The sequence below is a fragment of the Pipistrellus kuhlii genome, unplaced genomic scaffold (genome assembly GCF_014108245.1).
Source record: "Pipistrellus kuhlii isolate mPipKuh1 unplaced genomic scaffold, mPipKuh1.p scaffold_m20_p_5, whole genome shotgun sequence".
In the NCBI taxonomy this organism is placed as follows: domain Eukaryota; kingdom Metazoa; phylum Chordata; class Mammalia; order Chiroptera; family Vespertilionidae; genus Pipistrellus; species Pipistrellus kuhlii.
Genome location: NW_023425551.1, coordinates 31,464,289 through 31,475,000, shown reverse-complemented (window position 1 = coordinate 31,475,000; position 10,712 = coordinate 31,464,289). Strand labels below are relative to the sequence as shown.

Sequence of the window (10,712 nt, the reverse complement as noted above, 5' to 3'; positions counted from 1 at the left end):
AACTGTTCCTCCTCTTGATGCTTCCGCTTCGCGGCGGGACCCACCGCCCCAGGTCTGCTCCTTCCTTCCCTCCCGTCACCACTCCAGCCCTCCCGCGTTCCCCTCCGGGTAACTTTCCCTCCGCACGCGGAGGGCTGGCTTCTGGGTTCTCCTCTCTTACTTCCCACCACTCCTTGGAATTTTTACTCGATTGTTTATTATTTGCTGGAGGGCGGGGGACGGAGAAGAGCGTCCGGGACCCGGAGGATGGGGGCCGCGGCCAGTCAGCGCGCGGCGTGGCTTGACGAGTCCGCGGCGCAGCGAATGGCTTCGCGGCGTGGCGCTCCGGGGTCACGCGCGTGTGGATACCATGACATCATCTGTTTGTACGCGTCCACCAAGCTTGGTGCAGGGGCGGGGCCGTGCGTCACTTGAGTGACAGGGCCCTGCGCCAATCCCGGAGCCCGGAGTTGGCCGGGTGGGCGGGCTCCTGCGTAGGCTGAGTTGGGCTTTTTTTGTGTGTGCGTGTGTGTGTTTGGGGCGCAGCGGAGCCCGCTTTAGACTCTATCTCCAGTGGAAGGATTTAAGAAAAAAAAAAATTTAAGTTTTGATGTTCAAGTAGCATGTAGTGCATCCTTAGTGCACAGATGAATGATTTAGACACTGATCATTGGAAAAAAGACTCGCAAAGAGGTATTTTATTTTAAAAAAAGTAAAAAAAAATGCACAGACGTTTGCAGTCACTTGCAAATTGGAATAAAATTATTTCCCACTCACAATTGTTCAAAATCCGCTCTTGCGTTTAGGAATGGAGGAATCATTTGCCTTTTTTTTTTTTTTGGAGGAATCATTTGCCTTTTTTTTTTTTTTTTTTTTTTTTTGAGTTAGTTACACTTCTCCCCTCGTTTGCCACGAAATCCATGAAAAGTGAAACACGATTGTGGTCCGGCGCCCCGGGTTAAGAGATTCAGCGCAAACCTCTTGGTGCCGGATCAAATCTGAGGGCATCCGCTTATCCAAGTCCCGAAGGCTTGCTTGACCAACATCTTCACTTGTCAGTATTTCCACGCCGAGGTAACCCTTGCCATCTGCGGTCGGCATCTTATCTCGGGTGTTACTCGGTGTCGGGTTCTATACGGGAATCGGACACCAGGGCGTGTACCCAGAGCCCAGCGCAGGACTCTCTGGACGGGGACCTTGGGTGCCAGGCGCCCTGCCCCGGGCCAAGGAGACCCATCACCTGCACCCGCAAAGCGTTTGGGGCTCTGCGCACCCTCTCCCTGCTCCTCCGGGGCCCGCACCGCGCTTTGTTGTCGCGGAGGCTGCGGGGCAGGGAGGAGGGTCCCGGCGGGGAAGGCGGCGGGAGCCCGCCGAGCCCTGGCCCGCGGCGCGCGCCGGGGACCCCCACGCCCGCAGCCCCGGCGGAGCCGCGCCGCGCCGCGCAGGCGCGCACGGAGCGCACAGGCACACACACGGCCGCCAGCGCTCCCGGCCCGCCGCCCAGCCCTCCCCCTGGGCGGAGACCCACCCGCCGTCAGCTTAGGTTGAGGCGCCCTGCGTGTGTCTATAACTTTGTGCAGCCGCCGCGGCGGCCCTGCGCGTGCAAGGGAAGAGGAGGAATGTGGAGGAGGGCGGCGGCGGCGCGCAGGCGGGCCGGCGGTTCCTCGGGCGGGCTTCGGCGGCGGCCGGAGCGCCTCTCCTCCTCCTTCGCCGCGCCCCGGGCCCGCGCGGGAGTGCGCGTCCTCTCCTCCCCTCGCCCCTGAAGGGAAGGAACCGAGGTAGGCGCCGGAGCAGCGGTGCCGCGGGGCGGCCGCCGCCTTCCCGGTGACTCCGGATCTGCTTCCGAGCGGGGCCGGGCGCTTCCCTTTCCCCCTCCCCGTGGCTCGGGCTGCGCGCCCTTCTCCCCCGCGCGCTAGTGTTTTTAAAGGACTTGTGCGAAGAGGGGGGGACACTGTCAAGATGGCAGCAGCGGGAGCAAGGAGGTGAGGAACGTGCTGGCCTGGGCTTTCTTGCGACCCGGGAGACTTGGCGCTGCCCGACCTGTTGGAAGATTTATGTTCTGACTTGCCCCCCTCTCCTCTCCCCTCCGACCTTTCCTGGGGAAGGGGAGGAGGGCAGCGCGACCGTGAGAAAATTAAACCACACAAAACCCCAAAGTGTCCTTTCTGCGAAGCTCGATCCTTTGCGGACACCCGCCAAGCTGCTTGCCCCCCTTCTTCCCATATTTTTATTTTTTTTTCTGGAAGTGACCAGGGCCCGCCTGCACCCGGATCCGCGTTCGCCCTCGCGGCCCGCGGGCGGAGAGGGGAGAAGGAGGCAGCCCGTCCCCTTTAGGAGGGGGCTGGCAGGGGGGCGCGGTGGTTGCAGGACCGGGGATGGGGGAGGGAGGCGGAGAGGAGCCCGAGACGCCAGACTTGGGCCGCGGGAAGTACTTGAGGACGGGCCCGAGCGAAACATAAACAAACGCACGCCCGCCCGCCCGAGCTCGGGCTCAGCGAGGCTGGGCTGCGCCCGCGCCCGTGCCGCCCCCTTTAAAGGCGCGGCCCGCGCCCCTCCCCCGCCGGCCCCTCCCCTCCCCTGCGACCCCGCCCCTGCGGCCCCGCCCTCCCCCTGCGGCCCCGCCCCTCAAGCCCCGCCCCTCCCCGAGCCCCGGAGACCTGCAGCCCCGGCGGCGGCGGCGGGGGGAGGGTGCCACCCGGGGCGGGCGAGCCCGTCCATTCGCCGGCGTCTCCCCCGCGGCCTGGCCAGGGGGCGGTGTCTGCGGCGCCAGGTTCGGGACGCACGTCTGCAAGTCTGCCTGCTCCTGGAGGGCGGACCGGGGCGGTGCGGTCGGGGAGCTGAAGACTTGCCGAGGACCGAGCTCCAGCCCGGGGTAACCGACTCCCCTTTTCTCTCCACTCGCACTTCCCCAGGCGGCGGCAGTAGCGGCGGCGGCGCCCGGGAGTCCGAGCCTTCGCAGCGGCCCCGTCCCTCTCCCGTCGCACCCCGCCCGGGCCGAGAAGGGAGCGCGAGAGCCCGAGCCGCGGGGCGGGCGGGCGGGCGGGCGGCGAAGATGGCAGAGGCGCTGGCCTCCCCGGCCCCGCTCTCTCCGCTCCAAGTGGAGCTGGACCCGGAGTTCGAGCCGCAGAGCCGGCCGCGCTCCTGTACGTGGCCCCTGCAGAGGCCGGAGCTCCAGGGCAGCCCGGCCAAGCCCTCGGGGGAGGCGGTCGCGGATGCCATGATCCCCGAGGAGGACGACGATGAAGACGACGAGGACGGCGGCAGGGCCGGCTCGGCCATGGCGATCGGCGGCGGCGGCGGCGGCGGCGCGCTGGGGGCCGGGATGCTCCTGGAGGACCCGGCCCGGCTGCTGGCGCCCGGAGGGCAGGACCCGGGCTCCGGGCCGGCCCCCGCGGCGGGCGCGCTGGGCGGAGGGACGCAGTCGCCGCTGCAGCCCCAGCAGCCGCTGCCGCCGCCGCAGCCCGGGGCGGCGGGGGGCTCCGGGCAGCAGCCGCGGAAATGCTCGTCGCGGCGGAACGCCTGGGGGAACCTGTCCTACGCCGACCTGATCACCCGCGCCATCCAGAGCTCCCCGGACCAGCGGCTCACGCTGTCCCAGATCTACGAGTGGATGGTGCGCTGCGTGCCCTACTTCAACGACAAAGGCGACAGCAACAGCTCCGCGGGCTGGAAGGTGCGTACCCGGCCCGGGCGGGCGGTGGTGGGATGCGCCGGCCTCCTGCGCCGCGCCGGGCGCCCTCCCCTGCGCTTCGTGGAGCGGAGCGCGCCTGCCGGCCTTGGGGACTGGGCTTGGCAGGGAGCCTAGGCTGTGGGTCTTTGGGGAGTTTTGTGTGACCCCAAAGGAAGGGTACCCCGGGGCGGCAGAGGGGAAGGAGGCTCCCTGGAAAGTTTAGGGTTCTGAGAAGGGGCAAAAGGGACTTTGGAGAGAGAAGGACAGACGAACGAGAGTGTTTTTGCTGTGTTCACCGGACAGCGCGGAGCAGGTAGGTCCGAGGCCAACTTTGGAGTAGAATGCACCCTAGTGGGGGTGCGGCGAGGACGTGGGGGTGAGTTTGGGACTCGGAGCCTGGAGGAGGAGTTGGATCTGAGTTTTCCAGGGGCTGGGTGCGTTGTCACCGGCTGGGTGAGAACCCTTGGGTCCAAGTTTTGGGCTTTTGTGGGTGTTCACTTCCACAGACATGAAGCTATCCTAGGAAAAGCAGTGGTTGCAAACATTTCACTAGTGGGCTCTCTGTGAACACCTTTATTGCTCAGTGACTCTGTCCCCAGTAGCCTCTGAGGTGTTCTGGGGACTGGAAGAGGTCAGCTCTGCCGTCTCAACGGCGTGGCCGCACCTGCTGCTCTGGCCCAGGCCTGGACTCTGGCCTTGTCTGCTGTGGGTTGCAGGTGTGCAGGCCTGCAGGCCCCGTGCCTCACTTAGGCCTTTGGAAGGGAGGTTTGGCGGCAGGGCTAGGCTGTCATGGCTTCTTCCAGTAAGTGAACCTGAAGAGAGGCGCTCTACTGTTCCTTTTCAGCCTCTTGGGGGCACTGGACACGTGGTAGGGAGAGAGGTGTGGAAAGGCCTATGATGTAATGACTTCCTGCAGTTGGGCATCGAAAGAGATTAGCTCCTGTGCCCTTGCTGATACCCAGCTGCTTAGCTCCTCCTGGCCCCTTTCCCTCAAGATATGAATGTGTCCGTGCCAGGCAAAAGACTCCTGCGCATTTGGAGATACTGATTGCTTATCAGTTGCTTATATTTGCAATTAGTTGCTTTTTTTTTTTTTTTTTTTAATTAAAGAGTTAGTTGCTTCCTCCTTCTGTCCCTTCCTTTATTGTCTTTGGGGAGCCCTGTCTCTTCCTCGGTTTCAATAGGTGTATAAAATAACTTGTAGTGGAGAATTGAAGCGCTGGAGAGGAGGCTGCATATGAGAAACTAAATAATTTAGTGTATTGAGTTTTAATTTGCTTAAAAATAAAACCCTTGTAAAGTTCCTTAAAAAAAAAATTATGGCCACTATTGGAGAGGCCTTGCTTAGATTTAAACCTTGTTTAGATTACAGACTTTAAAAGCAAAATGTGTGCTTTGATATTATTCCACAGATCTGTTCCATTTCCTTTAACAAATGCTGACAGTATGAATGCTACAAATGATTTAATTTTATTGCTTTGCAAAGGAGTGCCAGTTGTGTGATATGAGGGCTCTTCAGAGAAAAGCCGAGAGTTCTGTTCCACAGCAGGGCTTAATGTGTGATACCTTTTAAAATTGAGTTTCCAGGTGGACTAATCTCAGTGTACAGTATCAGGGAGGGGTGAGTTTACCGGATCTAAGAAGATAGGTTTTGGGTTTTGGAGTATTTTTCAAATCTCTCACACTTGGAATTTAGTCCTGCATGTTTTGAATTTGGTACATAGATACTATTGTAAGTTAGCTAACTTTCAAGTTAGTTAATAAAGTTAATTTTCAGCTTTCCTATGATATTACCATGAAGAAGTAATTTCATGCTATTGTGCTTATAGGTTAAAATAACAGTTTGGTAACATTTGATTTAAAAAAAAAGTTATGTGAGAAAGTAGTATTATCCAAAGTATCCATGAATTGCTAATTATATTTTTATTATAGTTTGCACAATTTGAAGTAGAGATTTTGGGCCTAGTCATAAACTTGGTGGTTTTATGTCCTAAACATTTTTTGATCTCATAGTTCCTTTTTTCTTTCTCTGCTGACTTATTTCTCTTTAACCAAATTTTATGAAATATTGAAAACTGAAACTCTCAAGCCTTAATATGTTTAATACAGGGCACACATTTTATGATTATTTTTATTGTAAATGATTACATCAGTTCCACTTCTGAGTATTATATAATAACTAATTCTTGAAGACTATAGGGATATCATTTAAAGAGTTTTTGTAAGATGGCCTTTATAAAAGATGCAGCCATGCAAGAACTCCCAAATCTTTGATGAGGGAGAAGGCCCTTTGAACCTGGGGCTGGTTTCACATTCTGATTATGACTACTAGCCAACCCTATTTGTGCTTGTGGGTTAGTGAGGGCAGAAGAAGAGGGAAAGGGGAGAGGTCAGGAGATGATTGTGACCCATATTCATGGGTCCAAGTTTCAGGAGTTGAATCCTATCATGATTAGTCATTTTGGAAGCATCTGTGTGCACTTAAACCACATTACTTTCATTCTGAGTTATGTATTTGAGTTTTTAACCTCTGAAAATGTCTAGAATTCAGGTTACTGTCTCCTAGAAATGTGTGTGCATAGGCACAGTATGCAGGGTCCAGGCCTCACTTCTTTCGTGGCTTTTCGGGCCATTGCATTGTGAGTGCCTATAACCGGAATTGTGACCCTAAGCTAGGGGTGTCGAACTCAATCAGAGAAGGGGCCAAAATCTAAAATCCAGCCTAAATCGCGGGCCGAATGGTTTACTGAACAGTCATAAACTGTCATTGTGATGGAAACGCAGTGGAGTGCAGTGATGACAGCGCGGTGCAGGCCACATTGCAAGGCCTGGCGGGACGGATTTGGCCCGCGGGCCTTGTGTTTGACACATGTGCCCTAAGCCATAGAACGAAAGAGGCCTTGGAGATGAGAGTCCAATCAGTGGCTTGAAGCCCAGGTGCATGTTAGAATCACCTGAGAGCCTTCAAAAAGTATCGATACCCAGAGAACCTGACTTAATTGTGCTGGTGGGTGGGTTAGTAGTGTTTATTGTTCAGGGAGGGAGGGAGGCTTGACGTTTCTCAGGTGATTCTCAGATACAGCCAAGATGAGGTTTGCTGATCAGCCCTTCATTTAATAGGGGAAGAACCTGGTTCTTGAAGTTAATGACTCTCCTAAGATCACACAGCTAGTTAGTACAGAGGTGATTAGTCGCCGCCGTTCTAGAGATCTTTGTTCTTAATCATACGGTTTTCCTCTTTAGGTTTATCTTTTTTTTTAAAAGGTCGTTTACTAAGTAACTCGTGTAGCCTTAACATAAGTAGAGACTGTTTTCTTGAAAAACAAACAAACGGATTTGCCTCTCAATCTAGTCTTGGTTATTATTTCAGCATTAGAAAGACAGGTGAATGTTGATGGAGGCTGAGGCGTGCATCCTGTTTGTAGAGCTGTCGAGTGCCTGTCAGTCTGCGCATTTGGGAATATGACGTGATAAAAGTGGCAAAAAAAGAAAAAAAAAAAGAAAAAAAAAAAGAAAGATTGCATTTTAACAGAAAGAGGATGTTCTTGGTTAACTTAGGTTTGTCAGAGACCTGCTGTGCAGGGAGAAAGGTGATGGCTATCTCGCAGGTTCCCTCACCTCAGGCATTCAGGCAGAAGTGAGCAGTCAGATGTGGTGAAGAGAGGAAAAGGCTGCATTTCCTTTAATTCCCTTTAAACTTACTTGCACTGCGCCCATCATTGCACTGCTGAGAGTGGTTCCTCCTGACTTGGGCAGACCTCAAGGACTCCAATGTGTGCCTGGAAAGGCCTGTTGACCACTTGTCTCCTACGTGCACGCACACACCTGCTTCGCCCCTAGATCAGGGCACTGCGATGGTGCGCAGCTATGAGTTTCTGTGGCGGCTCACACAGCTCCACAAGTGAAGGGTCCCGCTGCCGAGGGTGATTCTTCAGAGTCTGCCTTCGCAGGGTAATGTGCACTCATAGAGCGTCCTCCCCCGGTCAAGAGCGGAGGGCCGACCTGCCACATACATCTTGTTTAGGTGCCCACGGTTCCAGTTTTTTCCAGATGAATGCATTCAGTTCCTTTTCAACATACTGTATTAAGAAAATGTTATTTTAGCTGCCCCTTTATGGTTAAAAAAATACATATTTAAAGTTTCAAAATGACAAAGTCATCATAATCCCACATTGTCTCATAATTTTGACCTTAGTCACCTTTGGGGTAGCTCACCAAAGGGCCAGTGAGGGTGGTTGTGTGAGGAATCTTCCTTTTTGCTGGGCCCGTGTTGCCAAAATGCTATTTTGTAATTTCCTTTGGCAGTACTGTCATCGTCAGTGATTCTCAACTAACATACTTCCTCTTCCTACAGTAGCAATACACTAGGGGAACTGTTTTCCTCTTTTTCGAAGCTGTGTCATCGACCTGTGAAGTGAAGAAATGGGCCCTTTTGGACTTTGATCTGTGAGCCCTATGTAGCCGAGAGACTCTTTAAAAAAAGAAGCGAAGTGTTTGTTTTGATATGTTTATCTCCTTAGAAAATGAAATGAAACTATGCAGACTTATTTTTAGGAGCTTTTAGGAGAGTTCTATTTTAAGAGACTGACACCATACAAGAACATCTTGTAGTTAAACTTTTTTAATGCTCGTGATTCTTACTTAAAACCTGCAAGATATTTTTATTTGGTAAATTAACGAAGAGGCCTCGTCCCACTAAAAAAGTCATTTACTTGCTCTGGAAAAGTTAAGCAGACTCCATCCATCCAAAGGTCTTGATTAAAAAATGCAAAAATAAAAGACTTGCGTAGGCCTGTGAGTTCTGGTGAGGTATCCCACTTACCCATTGCTTATTCCTGAAGCTCGAGAGAGGATGGGATTTATTTTGCTGTCATACACACTGATCTTGCCTGTAGGGAACAACCTTGAACCTATTCTTGACTCCTCATTTTTCTCCACACCTTTTCCTGCATCATAAATTGAGGGTTCCTGAAGATTCACTGTGGCTTTTTGCTGCTGAAGAAGTACTTTGGGATGACACACATACAGGCGAGTGAGGGGTCAGCAGATATTACAGCTGAGATACAGTGAGTGAGTAAAAGATTGGGAAGAGAAGATCCTTTTTACCCATTTGCATCACATGCCGTCTCATTCATTCGGCAAATATTTGTGAGAGGCATACTGTGTGCAGGGCGTTCTGCTGGCCCCAGGGATCTAGTAGTGAGTGGCACAAGACAAATAAGGTTTCAGTTCACAGGAGTTCATAGTCTATTGGGGGAAGGCAGAAAATAAACATGCAAATACGTGCTCTGTGAACTTGTCCTTATTGTCCATCCTCTTGCCTTTTTTTTCTCTCTCTCACATGTGTACTTCTGCTTTCCCGAGCGTTTCAGCTCTGCAAATGGCAAAGTTGGTGCTGAACTCTGGCTTGAAGCTGGCCTTTAATTCTGTGCAGATTACTCTCAGCTGGCCTTGGAGACGCAAGGCCACTGGTCCACGCTGCTGCAGTTTGGGAGAAGCTGGGCTTTCCCAAATCCACCGAGATTAGAGCATCTCTGGGGCCCTGGACTGATCTGGGGGCCCCGGGTTCTGTCTCCTGGGACTGACCTCCTCCTGGGGTGGATGTGGAGCCTTGATACGAACGAACGAACTCGTCTGCCACTGTTCTTGCCTCAGATTCAGGACTGAAGGAGGTCTTAGAGAGCACCTAACCGTTTTACCGGTGAGGAAACAGGGTTAAGTGTGTCCTCGTGAGCCCTGAGCGCTACTGTTCAGTAATGTCTGCTGCTAACCCTTGTGGTTTCACAGCTGTTCGTGCCAGGGCCTCCATTTCTGCAAAGTCTTACTTCATTTGCTCCTGTCTGCTCCCCGCCCCCTCCTCTAGGCCTGCTCGCACAGAGCGGCTGTGTTTCTCTCTTTTTCCATTTTCAGCTCACCTTGCTGAGAAGGCCTACTTTATCCACCCCACCCACCCCTGAGTCCTGCCTCTTTCTTTCGTCATTTTTCTATGACTCCCGTATATTCCTAAGTACAGTGTAAGAGCCTTGAGAGAGCACGCAGTGTGTCTGACAAACAAATAAGTGTTTCTGATACTGGGAGCTGCTTTCAGGACTACCATGTCCTGAGCCCCCATGAGGGGATAGCCTTTTCTGGGGTTTGACTCTGAGAGCGGATGATGTGACTCAGGAGTTAGGTTGTAGGTAGGAAGATGGCCCAAACCTTCGACCTCCTAGTGTTGATGTTGCTGTGATGCAGTGTCATGAAATGATGCCCTGCTGTCCAAGGCATTTCTCACAGTGTCTTGTTTCCTACTGTAGACGTCCCTGAAAAAACTTGATTAGTGCCAGTCACAACCCATCCCAGAAACTGAGGGAAACCTGATCTTGGGATGACCTTTCATTAAGAGGAAGTTGGTACCTCACCTATCACCTATCTGTATATCCCAGTTTATGCAGCATCGATGTGGACTGTCTACAAAGAGTCACCATGGAGTGGTTCTGCCTCAAATTCACGTATCAGCTTATAGGAGCCACGTTGTACAAAGCTAAGTTGTCCATACTGTTCTGCATTTCGGGGCATCCGTTTCAGACGTGCTTGTAGTTTTGTGTTCACGGATTAGAAGATGGATGTCGCCGATGAAGGGAGAAGAGAAAGCAAGCAGTCTTTTCGAGAGGGACCTTTTCAGGGGGCCGGTCTGTAGCTCTTTGGAGGGAGAGTTTTCTGAGCAGGTGGTTAGGCTAGTGATTGTGGTAAAAGACCACATCACCGCCACAGACACACACAGAATACCTTTAACCATTTATTCTTTACCAAACAGCTCTTATTTCTCAGCATCACAGTTTCCCCAATTGGAAAAGAAGTAAAAAGCAGGTATTTATAGATTTTTTTTTTTTAATTTAAATTCTTCACTGTTCCATAGACTGTTGTGTTGTATTGTTCCATCAGTTTCCCATGAGCTCAGAGGATGGTAAAACCTAAATATATGATTGGAGTTCTCTGGGCTTTTCTAGAGTGCGTCTTCCACTCCAGTCGGACTCTTTTTTTTTTTTTTTTTGAGATTTTTATCTTGAGATTTTTTTTCTTT

The 10,712-nt window shown here is 52.6% G+C and overlaps 1 protein-coding gene across 3 annotated transcripts in view; it reads left to right on the top strand.

Annotated features, from left to right (window-relative positions):
• The first annotated feature begins 1,510 nt into the window (after positions 1 to 1,510).
• The window catches only part of FOXO3 (forkhead box O3), a 109,804-nt gene continuing 100,602 nt past the window's right edge, over positions 1,511 to 10,712 (top strand). The window contains exons 1-2 of one of the 3 annotated variants that reach the window (XM_036414984.2): positions 1,511 to 1,757; positions 2,892 to 3,652. In XM_036414984.2, the coding sequence (XP_036270877.1) occupies positions 3,032 to 3,652 (621 nt within the window). In that variant the 5' untranslated portion in view covers positions 1,511 to 1,757; positions 2,892 to 3,031. Of the gene's footprint in view, positions 1,776 to 2,655; positions 3,653 to 10,712 lie in introns of those variants that run through there. The other 2 variants (XM_045572780.1, XM_036414985.2) reach the window with 2 other exon arrangements.